This window comes from Diachasmimorpha longicaudata, chromosome 3, assembly GCF_034640455.1.
Source record: "Diachasmimorpha longicaudata isolate KC_UGA_2023 chromosome 3, iyDiaLong2, whole genome shotgun sequence".
In the NCBI taxonomy this organism is placed as follows: Eukaryota; Metazoa; Arthropoda; class Insecta; order Hymenoptera; family Braconidae; genus Diachasmimorpha; species Diachasmimorpha longicaudata.
The window spans coordinates 10,254,233-10,281,413 of record NC_087227.1 but is presented as its reverse complement, the minus strand read 5'-3'; the positions used below and the strand labels follow the sequence as shown (position 1 = coordinate 10,281,413).

The following is a 27,181-nucleotide window of genomic DNA, read 5'->3' as shown; positions in this document are numbered from 1 at the left end:
AAAGATAAATAAATAAATTTGCAAATTCTATAAAGAGACATAGAAGTTATTTGTTGACATCAAAAAACCGCTAAGGACACATCTGATTGTTTCTAATGTTGTCCTCAATGTCAACATTGATAATGAATGTTTAAAGAATAATAGATTTGTGCAAAAAGTAATATTGAAAAGTCTGAATAGGATTCTTGCGATTTTTGGCATGCAATGTGATTCGCAATTGCGAAACGAGATTGATCCTGAGTGAAATCGAATTGTCGAATGAAAAGAATCTCTGATCTTGCTAGCAGAGAAATCGCCTGCACCGACCTGAGTTTTTGTGATACTGTTAAGGGCTCACAAATGCGATCGTAGTATAATATAGGGCCTACAGCTGATGCATAGGGTTGCATATTTATTCAACGTCGAACGTCTACCGTCTGAGTGAACAAACCCGACTATCCCCTCGGTGGATTATCATCGATTCTACCCACCTTACTGGCTGAACTGTCAATACATGATAGTTTTTGGAAATCGAGGAGTGGGAATTGAGAAGATAAAGATGAAGACGTGGAAGATACTCAATTTACTAGTATAAATTCCATTCAAGCTGATAATTCACATTGTTCTCTTGGTTTATGTTTTAAAGAAAAAAATTGTCTCTTTAGTGCTCTTCAGTTTAATAACTTCTTCCAAACAAAGTGTAGAACTTGGGTTTCCTGGAACACTTTGGATGAACACACTTCAATGAATCCAGGGCCACCTTAGGCTGATCGAAGGGAATACAAAGGCTCTTGGCTCCCATTGATGGAGCACCAGGCTCTTCCTCGTCACTCCTGGAACAAAAAAAAATCGTCAACGCACATGCGAAATAAGCATTTGTATCTTATTCTTCAGTCCGTTTTCAGTATCAGTTTACCTTGCACTGTCAGCTTTAATTTGATCCTCACAGCTCGGCTCTCCACAGAAAGGTGAGAGCAACAGGTTCTTCTGATCCAGCAGTTTACAGAATTCATTCCAATTATTTGTTTGTTTGATGTGGCTTTGAAGCTCAGCAGTAGCCCTAGTAAATAAAAAAATATTTGTCAATAATTAAATTCTTGAAGCTCAAAATATCTAACAACAAAATTGTATTAAAACAATAAGACAAAAAACAAACTCACTTGGCCAACATATTCCTGTGGATATCCTTCAGCAGCTCCTTGATATCGTTCTTCGCTTGGCTCCTCTTAGCGGTCGTCTTCTCCGAGTTGTCCCTCCTCACAAGTGTAACCTCCCCCTTCTCCAGATCCTTGAAGCCCATCTCAATCCTCACCGGTACTCCTTTCAGCTCCCAATGATTGAACTTCCACCCTGGACTATAATTATCCCTGTAATCCCCTTTAATCTTAATCTCCCCACCCTCACCTAGCTCCTCCTCGAGCTTCCTGCACTCCTGCATGAGCCTATCCCTCTCCTCGACAGTGGTTGTCGCCGTGATACCACAGGGTACAATAATCCCCTGAATCTTCGCCACCCTCGGTGGCAGCACCAGTCCCTTATCATCTCCATGTACCATCACCATTACTCCAATGGTCCTCGTGGTGAGTCCCCAAGAATTCTGATAGACAAAAGTCTTCTCACTGCCCTCCTCCGCCCCCTCAACCAATATCTCAAACATCTTCGAGAAGTTCTGTCCAAGATGATGACTAGTTCCTCCCTGGATGGCCCTTCCACTAGCTGACACGTAAGCCTCAACTGTCGTAGTGTAATTCCCACCAGCAAACTTCTCCTTCTCAGACTTTCTCCCTCGTACAACGGGAATAGCAAGCAAGTCCTCGTAAATATTGGCATAAAGATCAAGAATTGTTAGCACCTCCTCGTCGGCTTCAGCCTTCGTAAGAAAAGCTGAGTGTCCCTCCTGCCAGAGGAACTCACGAGTCCTGAGGAAGGGCTGGGGATGCTTGAACTCCCACCTGACAACGCTATTCCACTGATTCAATTTCAGAGGAAGATCTCGGTGAGATTTGATCCACTTGGCATAGAACGGGTACATGACAGTCTCAGATGTTGGCCTGATGGCAATGGGCTCAGCGAGCTCGGAATCTCCACTCTTCGTCACCCATGCTACCTCAGGAGCAAAATCAGCTATGTGATTCTTCTCACGTTCTAAAGCTGCTTTCGAAACGAACATGGGGAATGCACTGTTCTCCACCCCAAGTTTTTTAATTTCTCCATCGAAGAAATCTCTGATGGCCTCCCAGATGCTAAAGCTCCATGGACGAAGGATATAGCACCCAGATATGTCGGAGTACTCGATCATCTCGCCTTTAGTGATAACCTGGGAGAACCAGTCTGGAAGATTCTCAGCTTTTTTAGCTTCAAGACCTAATCGAGTTCCTGTCTTTGCGGGCTCCTTCTTGTCCTGCTTCTTGTCTTCTTTGGGCTTGTCCTTCTTGGATTTTTCTTGAGCTTTTGTTGCCTTCTTACCTGGCTCCGTAGCTGGCTTCCAATCGTCTCCAGTTGCTGTCTTATACTCTGCTTTCAGTTGAAGGAGAGTCTTCACTTGTTCGTCAATTACTGCCTTCTCAGCTTTGCTCGATTTTAACTGGCGAACTTTGTCCCCTTGCTGAGCAATTCGCTGAGACAGTTCGTCAGCTTTACTCGAGGACGGTTTGTCTTGTTTCACTGGTATCGTATTTAATCCCTTCCACTCTTCCCCTGTCTGAGTCTTGTACTCTGCTTTCAGGGACAGCAGAAGCTGAACCGCTTCATCGACAATTTTCTTCTCTGCTTTCTCGGATTTGAGTTTCCTCACTTTGTCTCCTTGTTCCTGAATTCTCTTGCTAAGTTCGTCAGCCGGGGTCTGTGACGATGACGGACTTGAGATGGACCATTCCTTGCCAGTTGCTGATTGGAATTGAGACTTCAGGGATGTAAGCAACTTCATCTGTTCCTCAATCATCGCTGTCTGTTCTTTGATTTTTTTGGAAAGGTTTTCAGGATCGTTTGAGGATGCGGACTTTGGGGCCTCGTTGGGCTTCCAATCCTTTCCAGAAGCATCTTTGTAGTCCTTCTTCATGGCTAGTAGGAGTTTCACCGCTTCGTCTACTGTTTTCTTATCAGCTTTTGCAGTTTTCAGGGTTCGTACTTTATCACCTTGTTCGGTTACCTTATTGTACAGTGTCAGAAGATCCTTTGGGGATGATGAGGCAGTAGATGGCACTGGGGTACTTGCTGATGGAGCTGTTACTCCAGGCTTCCAATCATTCCCAGCAACTTGTTTATACTCAGCTTTGAATGCCAACAGTTTTTGCACCTCAAGGTCAATCACACTCTTATCGGATTTAGCGGTTTTCAGATCGCGAATTTTATTTCCTTGAACTTCAATGCTTTTTATTATTTGTGCGAGGTCTTTGGTAGGTGCTGGGCCAGAAGTTGACGCCGGGGCTTTCACCCCAGGCTTCCAATCACTCCCAGCAATTTGTTTATACTCAGCTTTGAGTGCTAACAGTTTCTGAACTTCAGAATCAATCACACTCTTATCTGATTTAGCGGCTTTCAGATCGCGAATTTTATTTCCTTGGACTTCGATGCTCTTTATTATCTCCCCAAGGTCCTTTCGGAGATAGAAATGATTTTATTAGAACTAAGGTAATGCAATATTTGTACTTTCTGAGTTTTAATCCATATGGAGAAGGAAAGAAGCGTGGAGTTCAACGTGGTCGGTGAATAGGAAACGGTAACTGACATGGAAGTCACGGTGAAAAGATTGAAAGCATTCTATCCCCACCTACGACCACGTGAGACTACAGAGGGGGGATGGATGCGGAAATACAGGCGGTCTGGCGAAATTCTAGTCTTGGAATCGCATATAACATAATGACGGGAGAATCAGAATCAAAAGTTACAACCGCTTCATATTGCCAACCCTAGAAATTCGGGCTCTTAATGTGGAGTAAAATGAGACTAGTCACAAAGAGGATTGACTGGTATAGCTAGTTCTTGTCTGGTGAGGTATTGAGATAGAATCTTGTCTTCTCCTCCCCTATAATCGCCTGGAGGGGGCATAGAAGCGAAAGGAACCGAAGAGACTACAATACCTTCGGGGATAAGTCTGGAGACGTGTAATGCGGAACTGCATTGATGATGCATTGTATTGAGAAAGGATGATGCAATGTAAAGAAAAATGGGAAATACCTTGTTACTTGAATCATCGACAGCAGTTTTCTTCGCTGCCCGTGGGCCTGACTCCAAGGTGGACGCAGTTGCGTGCCCATCGGGGATGTGGAAGAAGACGACGGGTTGTTGACGACCGCTGAATGGTGAGATTTCATCGTAGGGTCTCTCACAACGGAAGAAGCCCTTTCGTTGCAGCTGAATTATCTCACCGCACTGCACGCGTTTCAACGCGGGTTCACCAAGAAGTGCCACTTCTTTCTATAGAAACAAACGTAAAAATAGGTCATGAAGTTCTTGAGGAGCTCTGCTATAAGTTTTGTTCATTAGTCTATTAAAAATAAGTTTCGTCGAACTTTAGTTTTTCAATCATTAGGACTAAAAGTACCAACTCTTTCTGTTTCTAACTGTTTGAGGAAAATTGACATCGTACTGAGTCATAAATAATTACACGTTTCTTATTTCTCTCGGACTTGTCCACTTTTTCATTTTCTTAAAACAATCGACTTTCCTCTAATCCCTATGTTCTGAAAAAGGAAACAAAACCCGGGGGAATTACATTTTTAAATTATTACACTCACCATCGTATCCTTGTTCACGAAATCCTTAAAATCATCGTCCTTTCCTAAGACTGCCTTAGTGATAATGTGTTCGAAATAGAAAACAGAAAAATTAATCAACCCAGTAGTGCAGATTCCCTGGGAGTCACTCGTGGCAGGCAACCACGTGAGCTTCACCGTGTTCTTATAATCTTTATTATCAGTATTGAGTTTAGCATTGACTGATGTAATGACTCCATTCTCTTTCTTGATGCTCTCAATCATGAGATTTCCCCAGTTGATGAAGGTAGCGTTGTGTCCCTCTTTGAGAGTTTCAGCATCAGTCCTCTCAATTAGAACCAATGGACCTGTCCTCACGTCCTTGGTACCTTTTGACGGGTCTTTTGGGTGGTTCTGAACAGTTAATAGGGTTTCAGTGGCTCCACTGACATGAACGGGGATCAGCTCATCCTTGTTCAATCCAGTATATCTGCTCGCTGTACGATCCACAACCTTCTTATTGATACTCCAGATCTTATCCCACTCCATGTACACCACTGACCTGGAGCTGCCCTGAGCCAGGATGAACTGTTTCAGCCCCTCCACCGTGAGGCCCCGCTTGAGCATGCCCCTGACCGTGGGCATTCTTGGATCATCCCATCCATTAACATACCCATTATCCACAAACCAGGTCAGTTTTCTCTTGGACAGCACTGTATGCGTCATATTGAGCCTGGAGTATGCCCAGATATAGGGTCTCCTCAAGCCTAAAGCCTCGACGAACCAGTAAAACTGTTCGTCTCTGTCATGGTACTCAGTTGTCCTCAACGTATGTGTGACATTCTCTACGGCATCCACAATGGGACAAGCAAAATCATAAGTAGGATAGACCTTGTACTTGTGCTTTGTTCTTGGGTGGTGTTCAGGTTTGCAACGATAGATCGTGGGATCCCTCATGCATCCATTGACAGATTCATAATCGATTTTAGCCCTGACACAACACTCCTGGCCCCTCTGAGACCCTTGCTGCATCTCTTTCCATAACTCCAGATTCTTCTCCACTGAATTGTGACGATTTGTCGAAGGTAATCTCTTTTCCCGCTGCTCTTTCATTGTCTCAGCAGGGGTATCATCGACGAAGGCCTTCCAATCCTTGATCAACTGCTCGCAATATTTCAGCATCAGATCGAAGTAATCAGAGCTGTAGGTAAACCTGTCTGGCTTGATCTCCAGCAGCTGCAAATCCTTCAGGATGGCCTGTTCGAATCCCGCGTTTTCTTTAGCTGGATTGGTGTCATCGAATCTCATGATCAATTGTCCTTTAAAGGTCTCTGCATAGTGGGCGTTCAGGAGAGCGGCTTTAGCATGCCCAATGTGGAGGTAACCACTGGCCTCAGGTGGAAAACGTACAACAACTTTACCCTCCTCTGCCCCGGGCAGATCGATAAATTTACCCTCTTGTTTTCTACCTTCTACTCGGGGGGTTTCGTTTGAGGCCACCTTAATGGATTTTGGGGAGCCTGTCTTCAGAAGAGACGAGTACTTCTGGACTGATGGTAGGGAGGACATCTCCTTGAACCAGCGATTAATGTTGCAGTGTGTCGGAGAAGAGGCTGGAGTGTAGGACTGTGTCCTCAGGGTGGAGAAGATGAAAATGTCGGCCAGGGTGAGCCTCTTTGATACAAGCCAGGTTCTAGTCACTAGGGCCTTGTCCAGATAATCCAGAGAGGAATCTCTAGATTCTGGGGAAGACAGGCAGCTCAGGGAGAACGTGATCCAGCTGTCCACTTGGGTTCTGTCAAGGGCGTTCTCACCACCTGAGGATATTTGGGGATTATTTTAATTCGAGGAAACTGTAAACGATACTCAGATGTCCTGATAAAAAAAATTCTAACGCTGAATGATCGTGAACCCACCATAAAGATCAGTGTCAACAGTCCTGGCTAGAAACCGACTGATTTCAGTGCTACTCTCGCAGAGGATCTTCCCCTCCACCGACAACTGAATATTCGTTGAGGATTTCAACTCCTTTGAGAATTCCACAGTGATTTCTCCTTTCCTCTTCAAATTAATTACTTCTGATGCAATAAGAGCTCCTGCAGAGATGGAAAAAACATAAGGACACGACTTTGCATTTAGAATTTACAAAACTTCGCCTCAGTACTATTTTTTCTTGATTTTCTCACCCAGTGGGAGGTCCTCAGCATTTACAACGAGTTTTATACTCATTTTCGCAGGTTTCGCCTTACTAATACGGTTTTTTAAATTATTAACGTGAGAAAATATGGAACGGCAGAGGTTATGATGCCACCATGTGCCTATCGTCGGTCTTTGGAACTTGTGACAGAAAAGGAAAACAATGCAGGGGGCGGGATAATAAGTGGTGCCATCTGCAATCGCGGGTACGTCCTTGAAATACCGATTTTGCATCTACAGCAATAATAAAAAAAAGTACTTATCACCGGTACGTTCCGGGATTAGTTATTATCTTGCAATTCCTTGAAACAGACGCTTCGCGAGTTCGATTAATCGTGTCGTAGTATTTACGTCGTGTTGAGTCGAGTCAAATCGAATTAGAACACATTCAGTAATTTTTTGGAATTCCAGATTGTAAACTTATTGATTAATTGATAAATAATCATGGTGACTGGTAGAGCCTTGCATTTTGTTTTCAAGATTCCAGATCGTCGACAGACGGCGAAGTTTTATCGAGAAATACTGGGCATGAAAGTGAGTTTTTTCAATTGCTCTTGCCAGATACTTCATCAATGAATCTTGACACATGATAACATTTAACCTTGATTCAGGTATTGAGACATGAGGAATTCAGTGATGGGTGTGAGGCTGCCTGCAATGGGTGTGTAGTTGACCCTTTCCCTTAGGCTGCAGAAAAGCAGTTTCTAGTTTCGAGTACATTTCTGACGAATAAAATTGCTCTCGGCCTGTCCGGCAATGTCGCACTATTCGTCTTCAAAATTTTCTATCCCCTAGCAGCCTCTTGAGATCTTATTATGATGCTTCCAGACCATATGCTAACCGTTGGAGTAAGACCATGATAGGATATGGTCCTGAGGACACACATTTCGTGATTGAATTGACGTACAATTACGGAATAAAGAGTTATGAATTGGGAAACGATTTCCAAGGTATCACGATACGCTCGAAGGAGGTCATCGAGAGAGCTAAGAAGAATAATTGGCCAATTAACGAGGAAAATGGAGTTTCTGTCCTGCAGGCACCTGGGGGCTACAAATATTATATCATCAATGAGCCACAAGTCGCTGGTAAAGGTATCAATCATGGCTTCGATTTTATTTATGTTTTTTATTCATTGCCATTGCAACTTCAAGTCTCTCCAGCGATTTTTTAATAAATATCAGATAAAAATGATTAAATAAATTTTTATTATCCGATATAACTTGCTGATGTGATTAGTCATTGCATTTCTGTCTCTTGTGACTCAGACCCCGTGGAGAAGGTGACGTTATCGAGTTCAAGCCTCGAGAAAAGTATATCTTATTGGAAGGACATTCTGAATTTAAAAGTATATGATCAAAAGGACAAAACTGTTCTTCTCGGATTCGGAGACGATCAGGCGAAACTCGAGCTTAAAGACATTGGTGAGTGTAACTCCCAGAAATCATGATTCAATAGCTACACTTTTTCCTTTGATGAGCTCTGATTGTTCATTCATTGCAGCAGAATAATTAATTTTTTATTTAAACTCTAGGAACTCCAATAAACCATGCAAAGGCCTATGGAAGAATAGCTTTTGCAGTTCCTCATGCAGAACAGCCCGAAATCCAGAAAAACATTAAACAGTCCGGCCATAAAATTTTGACGGATCTGATAACGTTGGACACACCAGGAAAGGCATCAGTTCGAGTAATAATATTGGCAGATCCGGTAAGCGCGAAAATGATTGCGGAATAATGTGACCGAGGAAAAAAAATGATTCGTAATTGTTAATGTTTATTTTATTTTCCCTAGGATGGCCATGAGATTTGCTTTGTTGACGAGGAAGGATTCCGTCAATTGTCAGTGCCTGATTACCCCAGTGAAAAGATTCTTGATAAATACATCGCGAAAGATCCAACTGAATGAAACTGAATGGAAAACCAGTTGTAAATACTCTTCAAAGAAATGAAACGAAAATGAAACGAGATGCTGATCATAACTCTGTTGTTATACTATAATTGCGAGAAAATATATTTTTATTCACAACGTACATAAATACCGTCTATTCATTTTGAATCTTTCTTTATTTCTCATTTTTATTTCCCTTTGCTTTTCAACTTTGATCAACTCCAATTGAAGTTGATAGGAATAGAATTTCCATGCGCTACATTGAATCAACATGAAAAAAATTGATATCGTTAAAAATTATGCACAACACAGCACTTTAAGGGAAAACAAATGAGGCAGAGGAAGAATAACAAATAAAGCTACAACTAGAAAAAGCACTGGTTCCTAGTCTGAGCTCCACACTTCAGAATTATCGTGAGGTTGAAGTATTAAGAACTTTGCATTTTCACCGGGATCAAATAACATAAAATTATGTCATTGTCATTATCTAAAAACAAAACGAAATATACTCCACGTGCGATGTGAAAGATAAGCCATGAGGTAAGAATGGCATTTTCGGTACCAATCATTAATATGTCATTTAAAAATAATTTGTAATAGATTAGAAATTTTCAAAAGAATTGAAATGTGTTTTTTGGCATTGATCACTAATGAGCACGTAGGATTATTATTCGTAGAATCCTACATTTGAAACCTATAAGAGAAGCTAATATTTTCAATCGCCGAATAATCCAATTTCACAGATATTTAGACGTTGGAAAATGGTCCATCATGATAAAGATGACAAAAAGGGTTTTTCATTGTCAATCCTAAAGACCAGCGTCGCCCTTGGGCGTCATGCTGCTAGGTGTTTGCCCTTGAAAGTTAATCATCATGATGATTGATTATTTCACCAATTTATTAACACTTGCAATTACTTCATCGACAAGGGTTCATACCAGTCTCCAGACCAGCCTGGTGGCTGGTTGGTGATCGAGTTCTGCACAACAAAAACCAATACCTGAATTTCGCGGGCCTTTGTAGATATTTTTCAAAGACGGAAAAACACCTGAATAAATGAAATATTTGCTTGAATTTGAGAAGAACAGATGCTTCAATATGTCCCATGTTTGAAATTAAAAAAAAACTCATTTTGTTGAGATATTTTTAGAATCTGAATGTTGACATCCATTTTTGTCGTACAGCATGCCATTGTATAGCCGACGATTGAGTCAGATATGTCAACCAAACAATAAAACCCATACTTTTTGTAACTCATCGTAGAGATATTGATAATATGAATAACTATATTTACAAAAGAATAATTTAATATGAATATTCACCGACATATTACCCTGAATTTTCAGGGATAAATTTATGAGAATTTTCTGGCTTTTTGTTCATGTTCACGAGAAAATGGAATGAAAATTGACCGTTCGATTCCATTGTTAAACAAAATTCTGAATTTTTGTTTGAAAAATGTTCTAAAACTTCTTTTTGCCACAAAAAATCCAGACAAAAATTTAAATCGTATGGCTGCCTTCTGCATGCCATCCTACATACCTCCCGAAATTTTTTCACGTGATAAAGACACATTTGTTGCATATCACGTGGTCGATAGATATTCCCAATTGTGGGTATATAAATGCGATAGCAAAGTTGAAATTCATAGGTAGTCTTGGCTGAATTCTCCTCAACGATCACACATTCTTTCAACTTCTACAATGAATTCAAGGTTGATTTTCCTGCTGATTGCTGTTGTGTTACCCATGTTGGTATCAGCAAAATACGCACACCAGTCCTCAAAATGGGACACGGTCGATAATCTTAAAGGTACGTGTTATATAATTTTTTAATTCAATAAATTATATAATGGAGAACTCAACATTGAGAAGCATGTCTCTGAATTTCTACCCAGCACATTCCCCAAATGCTCATAATGTTAATTAATTGGCCGATAACATTAAGTAGTCTTTGGTAAGTGCTGCAAGCTCATTTGCCAGAAAATTGCTTTTCGTCTGGCTGCAAAGCTGTGTATTTTACTACCAGTCCTTAAGAACCCACTTTTCATTAAGAAACGTCAATGAGAGTAAAATAATTTTTTCTTTGGACCCTCTCTTTATATTAACGCATGTTATATACCTCTGACACGCCCACTACGAAATAATTACTACGTTGAAATTGGGAGTAATTGATTCGTAATACTAGCTATTAAATGATTATTGTCATTTATCATTTACAAATGTGATCGCTGAACGATTTTCAAGAATTCCAACTGCACGTAGACGACCACTCAACAGAATAATTAATTTGAAATTTATTATCATCGTTATTAATTCAGGTAAAAGAGAATGCAAAACCGCTGATAATTGTCAGGAGTTGTACGGAACAAAGAGATCCTGGGAATGCATCAAGGGTGTTTGTCAGGAAAAGAGTGACAAGGCCCCTAACGAAAGCATCTCTGGTACGTATAAATAATGAGATTTGAGATACGGAGAGCCGTTCTATTTTTTTCGATTACGGAATTGTCGTTACTAAAATTAAGTTCTGAACTCGAATTAATTTAGTATATACTATAAACTCATTATTACAGATTTGTGGACATGCACAGAAGAAAAGTGCAATTACCGCGCCTTGCAAGGTTTCCGATACACTTGTAGTCCGCAAGGACTATGTGTTCCAGTTCATCCGGCACGTGCTCCTGGCACGATTGTGCCACACAATTCATTATAATACTCCCAAGATCAGGAGTCATGGAAATAGTAAAATGAAGTCATCTGAAATCCATAAAATCAATCAATTCATGAAACCGAAACGAGATTTGAAGCTTCCAGACAATATTTATGATAATAAAAATAGTTGTAAATAAATTCAATTAAGCTATAATAATCAATGTGTGAAATTATTTACCCGTTTTTGAGTTTCCCACATAAAATTGAAAAATTCAGGGCTATTTGGACATCATAGAGCATTGAATCAAAAAAAAAAATTATCTTAAATATGCAAACAAACCAGAGACTATACAAGAGAACTCTGGCGCTTATGGAGCGGCTTCAACCGGAAAATGTCGTAGCGGTGGCGCTGAAACTACTTTGGTGAACGTGTCCGTCGGTAAGGCATTACCACGGAAGCCCAGGAGCACAGAAAATGCGAAAAATGGAAAAATTGATTTTAGATTATTTTCCGAGCCCTAGAAAAATCGGAAATCGTCTCACGAATCCAATGGCGCCAGCCAAATTGTCCTAGGTATGATATTTCCAAAGATATGGTCGAAAAACGGTGTGATGCCAAATCCGGGCCCGTTTTGCTCTAGGAGGCCCAGGAGCCGAGAAAAACGCGAAAAACGAAAAAATGGACTTTAGAAAATTCCCGGAGTATCAATTTTTAAATTTTCTTTTCATAAGGAAAAGCGAGGACAAAGCGGATGAAAAATGTGATATCCGAAGAATTTTTAAGGTGAAATTGGAAAATGATAGCGAGGAAATTAATAGCCCGTCAATTAATTGCTTCAGTAATTCATAATGATGCACAAACCATACGAACAAATTTTCTATACCATGCTAATGATTAGTGAAGACAATTATATTCTGATTACTTCTTGGATCATTCACCGAGCTAAATACATTTTTCATGAGCCTGTGATTCGATAATGGTAGTGGCATTAATTTTAATTACCAGTTTAATCACATATTACCACCGAGAATTTTGACCTTTTGCCAACCTGATAGTGTAACTTACAGTTACTGTACAGTTCATGGGGTCTTTATGAAAGGGTCCGATGATTGGCGAATGAAGTGATCTTCGCCAAGAAGTCCGCGAAAAAGGGGAGAAATTAGAAGGAATTTTTGCCCACTACTAGAAAGATAATCACAGTCTACTAGGCCGCAATTCAATAATTAGGTGATGAGAAATATTCTTTTTCATTATCGGATAGAAAGATAATCAAAATGTGATTTTCTCCACTAATCATTAGTATGGAATTAAAAAATAGTTTATTGATAATAGGTTTGAGAGATTATTAACATTTTCTTTGTTCATTGATCCCTTATGTAGAGCAATGCCCGATGTATGATGAGGTCTAGGAGGAATGCGAAAAATATTAAATAGCAATATTTTTGCGACGCACTTGAAAATGAATAATTTTTAATTTGATTTGGACTTCCGTTCTGCATCAACAAAAAATAAATTAATGCAGACGGAGGCTTCATTCGGAGCAATATAAACATTCCGCAATTATGACACTACTAAGGAATTAACAGTCCGAAAATTATGTGAGAAAATCAGTTTCACCAGATTATGTCCAGGAGTTTTGGGCCTCACTGGGAAAAAATGTATAATTTTGCCACTCGTCTTCATTCCAGAGAACCAAATGCCCGAAATTCTCATTCAAAGCTTCACTTTGAATTCTTGTTAGACAAAAAATCCATCAAAATAGAAATCTATGTGACTTGAGTCTTCCACTTGAAGATCGTGTAAATAAAAAAATATCCATTTGCAGAACTACACTTGTCCTCCGATCAGACAATAAATCGATCAAAATACAAAGTCTATGTGACTGGAGTCTTCTACTTAAAGACTGTGTAAATAAAAAAAAATAGAAAATAATGTCGCTTCAACACTCTGCTAATAATTACCCGAAGTCCCGAAGCAAGTTCCTAATCTTAGGTGGAAGTTGGGATTAGGCTTCACAGTTCGCCTCGGGAGAATTCCCCATTTATTTCACATCAAGGCATCGGTATATCGCGTCTTGAATTCTGGGGGTATATAAGGGCGATGTCAAAGTGGAAATGTATGCTTAGTCGTCGCTAGATCTCAACGAACAATAAGACTTTACTTCCCACCTCGACAATGAAGTGTCTGTCAATTTTCCTGATTTTTGCCGCTGTGATGTTCGCGTTGGCATCGGCAAAATACGTAGGCTACCAAGCAAAAGAGAATAATCTGTATAATCGTCTTGGTAAGTTGTTCATAATTTTATGCCTAAAAAAATTTATATATTGTAAAACTGAATGTTTAACAATTGATGGACTGCTTTCTGTGGTCTTCGCATAATTCATTTAATTTTTGTCAATTCGTCATGAGTTTTTTATAAATTTTAGGTAAGAAAGAATGTAAAAGGGTGAAAGATTGTCAGGAGTTATATGGGAATAACAAGATTTGGACTTGTATCAAGGGCGAGTGTCGCGAACTGCAGCCAGTGGAAACCGACGATGACGATGATGACAGCGCTGGTATGTAAAAATTTCCCCCATTATTTCCCAAAAAGTGGCAGAATCGTTTCAATTTTTCAAATCTTTGGAAGCCATTGTTGGATGTAACATATTAAATCATTAGAATGTTACAGTCCCACGATTTTAGTCATTGGAATCAAGTCTCAAGTACGAATTGTGAATCAGTTTTGGATACCATAAATTTTTCATTACAGAACAATGGCACTGCACACCTGAAAAATGTAACCTGGGCGCTGAACCAGGTGTCAGATACACCTGTAACACAAAGGGACACTGCGTTGAAGTCCGGGAGTTACTTACTCCTGATAGACATTCAAAGCATTAAAATAGTGGAAAGAATTCAATCCGCCGAAGTGAAGATAATTCATCTTCCAGAATGATTTTGAACAATGATTTGTAGAATTAACTGACATAGTCAGTTAAGTAAGAAAATATTTGTCAATAAATAAACTTATATAATATTCGTAATCTATGTGAGAAATTATTCATGTAGTTCTCCTCAAGACCCAAATTGTACGCAAATAGAAGGAAAGCTTGTGATAAGTGCAGTTTCAGGTGTTTCAAATTTATAAAGGACAAAGAAATATTTAAAAGATCGAGAAATAATCTCTTCGGAAGGTGAAAATCCATGGTGCCTCATTCACAGTTAATTCCGAATGCATTCAATATTATTTATATTCAAAAATGTCAAAATTTTGTTTCTGATAAAAATGTGCATAAACATTTTTTGTGTCAAACGGATCGGAATTAACATACAAAAATATTTGGTTGATATTTGGCAATAGCTTTCTATACAATTTACACATTAGCCAAAAATATCCCTATAATAATATGGTCAGGATTATATAGAATTTGCATACACTGATTGTTGCTTGGACGAAATAACGGATTAAATGTAACCAGTTGCAACGCGTTCACTTCTATCATCTTCCTCAATGATTGTATGAATGGCGCTTGTGATTAGTACATATTTTTCTCACGTGTTTAATGAAGACCTCGTCGTCAACGTGGATTAGTTTATCAGCACTTCCTCGAGTGTCAATGACTTCTGAAATTTTATTTGCCAAATCTGAGTCATCTTCGTAGAAATTCAGTGAATGACTGATAAAGCAAACGAGCTCTGCGGTCGGAATTTTCCTCCAGTGGAAACTATAGGCGTTAGAAAATTAGGTATCTTACCCTTGACAGCCCTCAAAATGTCCTCAGGAACCTGGATTTTGCCTTCGCTTTCTTCCACAGACATATACTCCAATGTGTCATGATAAATTCCGACCAGAAGATTTATTGTCAGTTGTTTCCAATCGTGATTGTGGTTGAAATCCTCCATTGCCAATGTCATTGTCTGTTTATCGATGAAAACATTGCTCTCAGGATGGATTTCCATCTGCGAAATATTCAATACATAAATATGCTATTGCTAATGGCAATAAATAATTGTTAGTTGAAGAATTACCTTGCCCATGCCGCACGTGTGTGCCTCATCATAAAACTGCAACAAATACAGACTGTGATTCCAATAAAATTATATTTTAGAATTGCTTATTAACATTATGTACCTCTTTTATTCGTTCCATTGCTTTATTTTCTTCTGCTTCCCTCATCATCTCCAGATGTTGAACCATTGCTTTCAAATAGGCAATGACTTCTCGAGTAGCTGAAATGTTACTGTCATTAAATCTTTTGTTATCCTGAAATTACAAATATTTATGCACCAAAAACATGAAAAAAAACCTGCGAGAGGACATGATCTGGGGAATATCTTCGAATCTACGAACTTTTAATTAAATCTTTTAATTATTGCTTACGAGGCCTCATCCCGTAGAACCAATCACAACCAAAACTCTGATTATGACCATTTTGACGTCTCGAACATCGCGCCTCGTCGTCTGATCCTCGATCCTCTGAATTACCATCTTCCGAGCTTTCGATAATGGAGTTTTCTCCATCGAATGACTCACGCTTCACTTGGTGTTGATGTAATTTCTCCTTTTGATATGCCATAATGGGAAGCTCTCTCGCTATCATTATGGAGGACGTAGATGGCATTTCCTGAGCTGCATTATCGCTTCGTCCATTACTTTGTGGAGCAGGAGATAGTTGACCATTATGACTGATTCTATGACCATTGGTCATGGGAATTCTCTGATCATGGGGAATCTGGGAGCTCAGAGAAGTCGGAATGAACGAGGAATTATCGAACATTGGTAGCTGTTGAGTAATTTCTTTTTGGTGGTCATAGTCAACACTAGCTCTTCTTTTGGCCCGTTGCTTTGCAAGCCTCCTTTTTTGTAGGAAAGCTTTTTGTGTGAAAGCTTTTGGCTTGGAGTTTATTACAGTACCATTTTTCCGTTGAACCTCCAAATTATTCAGAAATATCGGGTCATCTGAAAAAATGATATATTTATTATGGTGGGAGGCTATCGCATGCAGATCTCGAACCCCCACGAAAAAGGGGCACAAAGGATTCCATTCAGGGCCATAGATTTTTCTCTCTACCACCCGATTGGGTCTCAATCTCCACTGGGCCTTTCGGGGACTGACTCCCAGGGCCCCCTGGGTTGGGTAAGTCCCTCGGAGATGAATACAAAGACCAAAAAAGGGGATATAGTTGGGGTTGTTCGAAATTCAATAAATTCCACTTCTCCCGTCCTTACTTTTTTACCAGGAAATCTAGAGAATCGTTGGCCCCAGGCCCACGTCTTTTTTCCAAAACAGAATGAAGGTTATATAATTTTATTTTAATTGATCAGGTAATAGATTGTAGAATGCAGAGGATTGACTCCACCGACCGTCCACCCTTACATGAGATTAATGTATTTCTTAAATTTCTTGAATTTCTGAAATTAAATTGTATCTTTGGATTACTGAACAATTCAAGAGGATTTAACTGAAATTTCAAGTGGCAAAATTTGGCCTGATCGACTGATATAAATAATGCCAGTGTCTTCAATGATTATTCGACCAATAAATTTTTAACGAGACCATACCCTTAGATAAGACGCTTATCAATAGAATAATCATATGTTTTTTTAATTCTATAATTTTCTGTGATGAAAACTTACCGTGGAATCGTAAAATTTTCGCGTCCCATAAAGTCGCTTTGTTGGTCGTGGCATCCTTCCACAATAACTTGGTGGAGACACCCTCCTGGCGTTTTTTCGTAGGGATATCCTTCGTCAATAATACACTAATTTCTTTGGTCTCCGTCCAATAAACTAAACAATATTTTCCCTTCATTATCACTTTGATTATTCACTTTTACGAGCGAAAAACACACGGAAAAAAACGGAAGTATTGCGTGGGTCCTGTGTGGTAGTGATCTATTTAAACTTCGAACGGCTAATGACCATCTGGGCCCTAGCTTGTAGATGGCAGTGCCACAACAGTGTGAACTACCCATTGGACCCCAAAGAATAGAAAAAAGGAAGCAGGACCGAGTGCCTGGAAGGTTTCACTAGGGGCCACAGAGGGGTAACTGTTATTACTGGTTTCCCCTGGGGTCTGAGGGGTGCAGTTCGTCTGTCATAATCACAGACACACTCTTGATATTTTATGTATTAATGTCATAATGAAATTCGATCTTAAATCAAAATTAATAATGCAACATCGAAATTTCATCGCCAATAGTCCTGTTTATATCATAATGTACCTCCTTTCGAGCGCAGTAAAAGCATCCACGAGCCAAAAAATAATTCCCGGAGGAGAATCGTACGATTTTTTTTATAACAATGTGTGAAAAAAAAATTCTGAACAGATTTGGAGTGCCTAATAATTGGAAGTCATCAATAAATATTTCATTTCATTCAAGAAATTTAATTTTCTCTTTTGTTTGCATGTTGTTATTGTTGATGTTTTTCACGGAAATACCGAACGTCTTTGCGACGCAGATATTCATTAAAAAAATTGTGTCGATGTTTGCTATTCGCATTGCTGATTTTTTTTCCTATGATAAATGTGAGGCGTCAAAGGATAAAATAAAACAGATAAACACATTTCACATGCCTGACGTGTTCCCATTGTAATAAATAAAAGGGAATTAACTGCCACCGTTTTTGGCTATAAAAATTTGACATTCAACACAAATCGAATGTCAAATATTATGACATTTTTTCTTCATGACGTTTGACGTAACATGATACCTGATAAAGAGCCAAGTTAACTTATCTCCAGTCTTGGTTTCCTATGATAATCTCAAAATGTAGAAGCCATGAAAAATTTGTCGTGAAGACTTTTTTGTAGAATTTATTTTTCCTTACAAAAATTCTTAATGCGTCGGATACATAATCGTGAGCCAGTGGGTCAGGCCCTAACCGGGGGAAGATTCTAAATTAACAAATTGGCGTTAGCTGCAATGTCCGCTTTAGGCCTTCGTCGATAGGAGAAAACTAATGATGAAAATCATTCTCAGAAATAGTAATAACTGAGCTGATAATTATTTAGATTTCTAAATAATTTAAGTGATGAAGTAATCGTTTAAGTAATGAACATTTGTTCATTACTTAAATGATAGCTGACTGGTATTTTTCACCGGTGTCATTTTAATAACTTATCACTCTAAATATTTTCACTGTCCAGGAATTTTTTATACTGATTTTCGATTTTTATGATCTAAACACTTGTGCACTTTCCGTAAATCATGTGCCCACTAGAACCAATACATTAAATTCGCTCTGTATAAAAGACCGGCACCGAATAGAAGGAAGTTAAACCGAACTCTTTCCTACGACTTCGACTACTTATTGATCTACTCATTCATAAGTATCTCCATTAACAATGAAGGTGACAATTATTTTCGCCCTCGCTCTCCTAGTGGTCTGCACTATCTGTAAGTATCCAAAATACGTTTCCTTGGCTTCCACATGATTTTCATTGAACCTTTGCATTACTATAACGTGCCTGAATACCTGAGGAACAGCACCAAGACAAAGGGCACAAAAAGTTCATCTCTAATTGAGGTATCACATTTAGTTTCAGACACAGCAGAGGCCAGACCTGCGGAAAAAGTTCGCAAGCGCAGGGCGAACGAAGGTGACGAAGGTGACGAAGGTGACGAAGGTGACGAAGGTGACGAAGAAGGCGAATACGAATACGAATACGAATACGAAGAAGGTTGACCTGTTTTTTTAAATTCACGATACCCCAGATAATCTAAATTTTTCTGCGGATTAATTACGAGGGGTTCCGTAATTTTGCCTGGACCTTCTACAATTTTTATCGGCCCTTTATTCTCGTTGGTGAATTAGGGAATTTCCACGTAATTTTCATTGAAGCTTTTCCAGTATTTCTTAGTGTCAAAAATGGCAAAGACGTGGTCAATTGTTAAATCACGAGCGCACGAAGCAAAACGATAGTAAAAACCCCACTTTACTTAAGTTATTCAATTTAATTCCAGATAAGGAAGAGGTAAAACCTCCGAAGCCCTCAGTTGAAGAATCAGGTCGTCCTATTGATTTCATCCGGAAGAACATCGGTGATCCTAACTTTGTTGACAATCTAAGGGCTAGGTTACATATTTATGGCCACTGATGTTTATAATTCAGTTTTCACTCCTCATTTGCTTCAATTAATTTCACAAAATTAAAAATGAGGATAGAAATACAATACCCAAGCTGAATAGATACTATTCTGAATTCTAATTGGTAGACATATGTATTGGAAAAGAAGTCAATATTGTTCCAACACTTTTGTGAAAATAAAAAACTTCATAAAAATACACTATGGCTCTGTTTATTTATATGTTCTGCTGGCATAAGAGTACTAATTTTGGTGGCTGCTAATGCCCTGATTGTAGAACACGGGGTGAATTACTAATAAATAAATGGAGTTCTAATGAATCAATAACTGGCATAGATCTACCAATATCGTACATGTACGTCAGTTGTATCAATTTTCCTAAGACGCGCGTGATTGTCTATCACACTATAGATATAATCCCCGGCAGACTTTATTCTCATTGATGATGCGAATGATTACACCGAGGTGACTCATTCCATAACTGATTGAGAAGTGACAAATCACTCAGGGGTTGTTAGCAGTCCTTCGATTGCTTTTAATTAATATTACGCGTCATAAAGGTTCTGTAACCAGGCGAACTACAAATTTATCTTGAAACCCTTAATCCACTTTGATAATAAATTAATTGAGGAAAGGGATTCTCGCATTCTGAGTAATACGACTAATCAGCTGAAGCATTAAGAACTAATTGAGTATTTACGCATTTAACTCCATGGCACTAATTTATCTCCAAAAAAGATAAGCTCAAGAGGTCGCGACACTTGCGCACACATCTTGAAAGTCATAAAAATTGTCTTGGAAATTCTGTTGATGAATTACTCAGAATGTTGATGATTGTGCGACTCACCAGAAGCCGGCGAATAATATTAATGTGTATGGGAATGGAGACGCTAGTCGTTGTTCGACGCTCGAGCGTCCAGCACGTCGTTTTTCATTTCGGTTGGAGTTTCTCTGGTGTATCACGATGAAGTTCACAGTGCTCTATATTCTGGTGCTCGTAGCATTCTGCTGTATCCGTAAGTTTGTCTATCCATTATTTCTCAAAGAAATTTAGAAGTAGAAGATGAGAACATGTGCTTTCAGATTTAATTGATGGAGGACGCGGTAGGGGTGGAAGTCGAGGTGGTGGAAGTCGAAGTGGCGGAAGCCGAAGTGGTGGTGGCTACGGGGGTAGCCGGGGAGGTGGCGGATATGGTGGATCCAGACCGAAAACTCCAATTTACCATCCACCTGTTCACGTACCTTCACCGTCTGTTTACAAACCACCAATCCAATCTTCCCCTCCAGTTCACAAACCATCACCAGGAATTTCTCCACCAATTTTCCATCCTTCAGTGCATGTGCCCCCACCACACGGCAACGTACCCAAGCCGAATGCTCCTCTTCCAGGGGTAACCAATTCAAAAGACAGCAGCAGTATATTCATAAACAACGAAGGTGGAGGTCGGACACGACCAGGTCAGATAAGGAATTTTTTTCTTTAGAATTTCCCACATTTCCTTATGAATATCTCATTCATTATCAGTTGAGGATGTTGGAATGACGTCTGATTCCACAAATCTGTGTGTGGTGTGACCTGCTCCCCGACCACTAAAATCAAGCTTATCTTTCCAGGAAACATTAGAAAAGAAGTCGAGACGGCGATTTTTATTTCAAAATCGAAGTTTTGTTTTTGCTCCTCATGTTGATTTTCTAACTTTGATTGCAACTAGTCTAAAATGTTACGAAATTCGAAGAAACGGTTCATAGGGTCATGATGTCTATATGTCTGATCGGATAACTTGATTTTGTGATGATTGAATTCGAAATCCCCCACAGGGCCGTACGCTCCACTCAATTACACAAATTGTGAGCAAACTTCTGCTTCTTCTCTCCAGGAACTTCTTATCCAGACTGGGCCAATCCTGGCATGAAACCACCATCAATTGGCAGTCCAACGGGAGGTCACTCAAACACGAATCCTTATCCATCACATCCCAACTCAAAGCCTTATCCAGGTGCACCGCCACCGATAGGCACTCCTGGAGGTTTTGGATACCCGTCTAATTCCAACACGAATCCTCACCGCCCTTATCCACCGGTTATACCCCACGGTCAGAACACTCATGCAAAGAATTCTTCATTCCCAAGCATGTCTGTACCACACCCACCTTCAATATCAAACCCTCCGTACCCTATACCCAAGCCTGGTACTCCGTATCCATCTGGTCATCCTAATGGCATGCCACAACCAAACACTCCCCACATTGGATTTAATCCAAGTATAGGCAGTCCTCATATTACTCCACCACATCACTCGGCACCCTTGGGAACACCTCCACACTTGCAGCCCCATTCGCCATCCTATCCAGTGCACCCAGGTTACCAAGGAGGTTATCCAGGTGCAGAAATAATTTCCAAGTTATCAATTTAGTCGTAAACATATGGACAAAACTCAAATTTCACCCTTAGGTGGATACCATCCGATGCCTCAGCCCGGAATGATCCACAACAATCCTTATCCAATGCAACCAGGAGTGCCACACTATGGACCGCCACCAGGAGTTCCGCAATATGGACCTCCCCATATTTACGGAGGTCCTGTAATGTCCCAACCCTATGTCCCAGGACAAACCATCATCCTGCCCAGTCAGAGTAGCTCCAGTCCAGGAATTGGACAGTTGGTGAAGGAAGCGTTAGTGTTCTCAACTGTCAACGCCGGAGTCAACAGATTAATCAATGGAGCACCCCATCACCATCACTATGGAAGCTCCAGTCCTCAAGTTCAACCAGCTGGAAGTTCGACGGTGACGAATAACACGACAATCATTTACAATAATTATGGACCCGATCAAGGACAAGGGGTTCCAGGAGTGCCTCCAAGTGTACCGGGGGCTTATGTGCCAGGTAACCCTGGTAGTTACACACCAGGGAGTCCTGGAGGAAGCTATAATCCAAGTAACTCTGGAAGCTATCCTCCAGCTGGTTTACCTCAGTCTGGGGCACCTGGAATCCCCCCACCTGTGGCTTCAGGAAGTCTTCCCAATCCTGTAGGGGGTGGACTACCTTCGGTACCGGCACCACCACCTGCCTCTAGTGCTCCTGTCGGTGCTCATCGCACCAATCAGAGCGTGACAGTCGCACCGGAGGCTCCACCAGCCCCTCAATACTATATCTCCGATGATGAATTAATGAGACTCACAGAAACTCTCTTTTCTAAAGAGGAAATGAACCTGAAGAAGTATGTGACATTGTATCTGCAGAATAAAGTGAAACCGGGAAATGTAACGGACGAAGCACCAGCCCAGTAAGTTAATTCCTATCACCATAAGTTTGACGATTTTTTCATTGAAATTTCTAGTAAAAAAATTGAAAATACTTCTTGAAAAGGTAATCTACACATTCGTCCTTCGAATATATTTTTCAGGTTGATGTACACGACTCCAGAATTGGAGAACATGCCGACAGTGCGAGTTCTGAAAAATATGTTTGACAATTACCAAATCAACTCGACATTGAAAGAAAGCTCAACCTCGGAAATTAAGAGACAAGAGAATTTGCTGCTGGATACCTTCCTCAATACAGATGTCATGCTCACGGCAATGAAATGGTTGGCAAGTAAATACTACATCGAGCCTGATGACTTCGAGATGAAAGACACACTACGTCACATGTGGTTAACTAAGATCGACGGCGCCACATCTGGATTCGAAAGAATTTTCTTAGCAGAACTCTACCCCGGGCCAAGCTTCATTGGAGCCCAAAACTGGATTTATTTCGCATCAAAGGAACCTTCGAGGGAGATTAATTACATGGGGTATACGGAAGAGCGGGCTTTAGCAGAGGTGAGCTTGAACTTCTCTATGAAAGCCCATTTCCAATTTCCATGAAAGGAATTTTCACTTATTTTTGATAATTAATACAATTACATCTATTACCGCTCGTATTATATTTTTAATTATTTTATATGCTCGATTATTATTTGCAGAAAGCGATGCTTTTGAAGATCAACGTAAAAATGGGAGATGCGGTTAAGCAGAATGTTACAATGCTGGTGGGGACATCTCCAGAGCTCGAAATGTCTCTGTACACCGTCTGCTTTTATGCCAGACCGAATGATATCTGTCCAGTTTCTCTCGGAGGAACTAAATTCTATCTCTATACTCACAGTTTTCGATATTTCGGAAAAGATCTAATCGACGTTGGTATCGTCGCATTTTAAGTAATTGTACCCCCTGTGATTATCAACTTAAAAATGACATGTACTTTAAGGATGAATATTTGAACAACGATTAGATTCATAGATATGTCTATAATCCTATTTTATAACTGGGCCCGATATGACTTTTTCATTTTATAAGAGTGTAGTAACTTTAATTTTTGTATGTCGATCTGCAATAGATGTTAGCATGGGTTAAAAAACGTTATTCTTCTTCTCCCCTTTATCATCTACCTCTCACTCCCATTGACATTCATGTATATATTTTTTACAAATGGGTCACGGTATATGATAGATTTTTAGAAATACAAAGCAAAGACGTATTAGGCAGCTGAAGCCCAGATCAGAGGTCTCGCTCCAGGGCCAGGGTCTTTCTTCATAAAAAACTATGAATTTCGTTTAGAAATTACGTTATGTTATTGAAAGATTTTCAGTCAATAGCGATAGAAATAACTATGACAGTATTTACGTTATTTTATTTTTTCTCTTGGTTCTTAAACATTGCCCACTTCGTGCCCTAATTCACGCGAGAAATAATAACTCTAAAAGAGTAATAAAAGCCTAATATCTTGGGCATCTAATTCGTTTCGTGGGGAATTCCGTGTCATTCACAATGACGCACATATCTACGATAGCCGGCGAGTACATATATAATCCCTACAACGGAGCACCGGAGATCAGTCCTACTTCAACAACGTGCGGCGAACTTACTCCAAATTTGTGACCACAGTATCATGAAAAGTGAAAGACTCGTTATTTTTGTCCTAACAATTGTCTGTTGCATCTGTAAGTTCACCAAAATTCGTCAACACTGATTGTTTATATAAATGAAGTTTGATTTTAGATATTACAGCAGCCAAAGGTAAAGGAGGTAGAAGAGGAGGTGGTCACGGAGGTTTTTTCAAACGTATTTTCGGAAGTAGCAGTAGAACACATTCTACAAATAGCCATACTCCCACTCACAGTCAGAGCTATGACAGTTATGGTTCAACACATAGTAACGGACAAAGTAATGGTGGAAGCTATTCCATGAATTATGGAATTGGTGGATTGAATAGTGGTCATAGCTACGGGTCTGGGAATCCTCTGTCGTTTGGATCCGCCAGCAGAAATTATGGGACAGAATCATCTGATCAACATCTAGGATCTGATGGGGTTTCAACACCAGAATCGATTGACGTGAACGACCCTCCTCCGGATATATTCAATAATAAGGACACCGGCTTGGTATTCAGAAGGCATGAACATAACGATGATTTATTTCCTATACTAGACGCAGAGGCGTTAAGCCGTTGGTGGAATGGTGAAGCTTCAAATTCAGAAGGTCTATTCAAGCTAGTTAAAATTGAAAGACCCGGGCCAGACTTGGGTTGGAGTCGTGGAGTAGTACAGGATATAAATGGAGCGGAAACACACTCAGGTTTGTAATTTTGTTTTCAATTCTGTATAAATAATTCCTCAAAATCTGGTACTGGAGGAATGACTTCCAAGAAGACATGAGAAATTTACTGGATGGTAGGGCTATAATTTTGGAAATAATGACACTCATCCGGTCATCGCAGCTGAGGCGATGGCTGATATGAATCACTAAAAAAGATTGGGACAATGTACAACCTACAGTGAAAATATATGTTTAAGATCATTTATTTACTGATTAGCTGAATTCTTGATTAATGGGTCCATCTACACCGGAACTTCGAGTCACGCCACATAAGCATAAGTTAATGTCCTCTTTGAGCAAACGTCAGAGATCAGTTTAAATTTGTGTTCCATCCGAGACTTGGACAAGGATTTATATAACTTCAGGGGCAATTCATAAGCTTTATAAAAATTGTGGAACAGAAAATTCAGTGTCTTCATTTCCAGAAAAGACATCGACTCCAGTGACCCCGAAATCCGACTCGACACTCCAATCAACGGATGCCCCATCACCTCTACGACCTAGCTCACTTATTGGACTTCCTTCCACCATGACCGAGGATGCGGGTGATCATAAACCGGTGCATCCTCCCCAGCTAGGACAAATAGGAGACAGCAATAGCACTCCCGAGATACCAGTATCTCCCATTGAATACGATATTTCTGAAGAAGAGTTGATGAACCTGACAGAAGCCCTGTTCACCAGGAAGGAATCAACATTGAAGGACTACTGCATAGTGAATTTGCAGAACCAGGTGACATCGGAAAATTCTACAGATCAGGCATCAGGCCCGTAAGTCATAAGAGAATAAATTATTTACATAAACTCCACCTGAATCTCCTTAAATCAAAATCCATGGCTTTGAACGAACAAAATACAATAACAACATATTTTAATAACTCTGCCAGGTTGATGTATACATCAATGGATTTGTATGACCTACCAACCGTCAGGGCACTTCACAAAATGTTCAATAATTACGAAATCAATTCGACCCTGACGGAACCGATTACAACTGAACAGCAAAACAGGGAAAATGTGCTCGTGGATACCTTCCTCAAGACAACTCCCATGAAAGACGCGATGAACTGGCTAGCAAGCAAGGATTATTTTGGACCGACTGAGGCTGAAATGCTAGAAGTGCTGCGTAGCATTTGGTTCACAAAAATCGAAGGAACCACCTCCGGATTTGAGCGAATATTTCTCGCCGAAATTTACCCAGATTCGAATTTACTTGGAGGGCAAAATTGGATTTATTTTACATACGAAGAGTCCTTGAAGAATATCAATTATATGGGGTACACTGAAGAGCGAAATCTGACCGATGTATGTAATCCATTTCTTTCCAGTTAATGAAGAATAAGACTTATTTACAATATTGTTTGAATGAAAGGGTTCATGATGCAATTTTTAATTTTCAGAAAGCGAAATTACTGAGTGTGAATTTCAGCATGAGAGACGTAACGAAAAATAATTCAACGATGTTAATTGGAACGTCTCCGGAATTCGAAATGGCCCTGTACACTATCTGCTTTTACACCAGACCCGACGACTTTTGTCCGATCTCACTTGGAGGAAATAAATTTCATATTTACACTCACAGTTTCCAAGACTCCGGAAAGGATCTCATCGATATTGGGGTTCTTGTCCTTTAGTGGACCCGTTCTTCGTATAATTTTGGAAAGTCTGAAGAGCCAATGTCGGTATAGGCAGTTCCCCTATTGGTATCAAAGCCGTGGGGATTCTCTACATAAGAACGCATTTTTTTAAAGAACAATGCCAAAGCTTTAGCAACTAATGTCTTTTAATTTTCGAAACCGTTAATTTCCTATGGTCCCGCCATTGAAATTAACTGGTCAGAAAATAGTTAAACATTTTTAAGTTAAGATCGTATTCCTATTCTATTTTTTATATGATAATGACGAACGAATATGAAGGACTATGTAGCAAACTGATCAATCACGTTTTATAAAACAATATTTTCATCAATATTTAACGCTTTTCGATACACTCATTACTAAGTAATCTGATGGAAACTGTTTTATTTCCATTAAACAATAAAGTCATTACACGGAGAGTC

The 27,181-nt window shown here is 39.8% G+C and overlaps 7 protein-coding genes across 10 annotated transcripts; 5 read left to right on the top strand and 2 right to left on the bottom strand.

Annotated features, from left to right (window-relative positions):
* Positions 1-547: 547 nt before the first annotated feature.
* Positions 548-7,019, bottom strand: LOC135160691 (bifunctional glutamate/proline--tRNA ligase). The gene is made up of 7 exons (XM_064117512.1): positions 6,860-7,019; positions 6,590-6,769; positions 4,716-6,490; positions 4,156-4,395; positions 1,140-3,574; positions 896-1,039; positions 548-812 (listed from the first exon to the last, which is right to left on the bottom strand). The coding sequence occupies exons 1-7, from the start codon at positions 6,900-6,902 to the stop codon at positions 656-658; spliced, it is 4,974 nt and encodes a 1,657-aa protein (XP_063973582.1). The 5' UTR covers positions 6,903-7,019; the 3' UTR covers positions 548-655.
* Positions 7,020-7,123: 104 nt separating this feature from the next.
* On the top strand, positions 7,124-8,907 carry LOC135160717 (glyoxalase domain-containing protein 4). The gene is made up of 6 exons (XM_064117581.1): positions 7,124-7,403; positions 7,481-7,530; positions 7,698-7,963; positions 8,138-8,293; positions 8,404-8,579; positions 8,664-8,907. Exons 1-6 carry the CDS (start codon positions 7,314-7,316, stop codon positions 8,775-8,777), a joined length of 852 nt encoding a protein of 283 aa, XP_063973651.1. The 5' UTR covers positions 7,124-7,313; the 3' UTR covers positions 8,778-8,907.
* On the bottom strand, positions 8,403-18,090 carry LOC135160711 (uncharacterized). 2 transcript variants are annotated; one of them, XR_010298615.1, is made up of 7 exons: positions 17,032-17,421; positions 15,775-16,353; positions 15,526-15,623; positions 15,423-15,458; positions 15,149-15,353; positions 13,580-15,017; positions 8,403-13,492 (listed from the first exon to the last, which is right to left on the bottom strand). XR_010298615.1 is itself a non-coding variant. In XM_064117571.1 (6 exons), the coding sequence occupies exons 1-6, from the start codon at positions 17,204-17,206 to the stop codon at positions 14,902-14,904; spliced, it is 1,209 nt and encodes a 402-aa protein (XP_063973641.1). In that variant the 5' UTR covers positions 17,207-18,090; the 3' UTR covers positions 8,403-14,901. The 2 variants fall into 2 exon arrangements, 1 of the variants encoding a protein (XP_063973641.1); XM_064117571.1 differs by having other exon boundaries at positions 8,403-15,017; positions 17,032-18,090.
* On the top strand, positions 13,548-14,322 carry LOC135160725 (uncharacterized). Its single transcript, XM_064117590.1, has 3 exons — positions 13,548-13,695; positions 13,838-13,969; positions 14,164-14,322. Exons 1-3 carry the CDS (start codon positions 13,587-13,589, stop codon positions 14,292-14,294), a joined length of 372 nt encoding a protein of 123 aa, XP_063973660.1. The 5' UTR covers positions 13,548-13,586; the 3' UTR covers positions 14,295-14,322.
* Positions 18,091-18,633: 543 nt separating the features above from the next.
* LOC135160726 (stimulated by retinoic acid gene 8 protein-like) lies at positions 18,634-19,682 on the top strand. The gene is made up of 3 exons (XM_064117591.1): positions 18,634-18,794; positions 18,938-19,078; positions 19,362-19,682. The coding sequence occupies exons 1-3, from the start codon at positions 18,743-18,745 to the stop codon at positions 19,493-19,495; spliced, it is 327 nt and encodes a 108-aa protein (XP_063973661.1). The 5' UTR covers positions 18,634-18,742; the 3' UTR covers positions 19,496-19,682.
* A 694-nt stretch (positions 19,683-20,376) lies between these two features.
* LOC135160698 (endoribonuclease CG2145-like) lies at positions 20,377-23,840 on the top strand. 3 transcript variants are annotated; one of them, XM_064117530.1, is made up of 6 exons: positions 20,377-20,499; positions 20,567-20,941; positions 21,361-21,864; positions 21,935-22,769; positions 22,890-23,307; positions 23,451-23,840. In XM_064117530.1, exons 1-6 carry the CDS (start codon positions 20,448-20,450, stop codon positions 23,682-23,684), a joined length of 2,418 nt encoding a protein of 805 aa, XP_063973600.1. In that variant the 5' UTR covers positions 20,377-20,447; the 3' UTR covers positions 23,685-23,840. The 3 variants fall into 3 exon arrangements, with proteins under 3 accessions (XP_063973600.1, XP_063973601.1, XP_063973604.1); XM_064117531.1 differs by having other exon boundaries at positions 20,378-20,499; positions 21,361-21,576; XM_064117534.1 differs by lacking the exon at positions 21,361-21,864 and having other exon boundaries at positions 20,381-20,499.
* A 403-nt stretch (positions 23,841-24,243) lies between these two features.
* LOC135160708 (endoribonuclease CG2145-like) lies at positions 24,244-27,178 on the top strand. Its single transcript, XM_064117569.1, has 5 exons — positions 24,244-24,467; positions 24,526-25,101; positions 25,548-25,893; positions 26,010-26,427; positions 26,523-27,178. The coding sequence occupies exons 1-5, from the start codon at positions 24,416-24,418 to the stop codon at positions 26,754-26,756; spliced, it is 1,626 nt and encodes a 541-aa protein (XP_063973639.1). The 5' UTR covers positions 24,244-24,415; the 3' UTR covers positions 26,757-27,178.
* Positions 27,179-27,181: the final 3 nt, after the last annotated feature.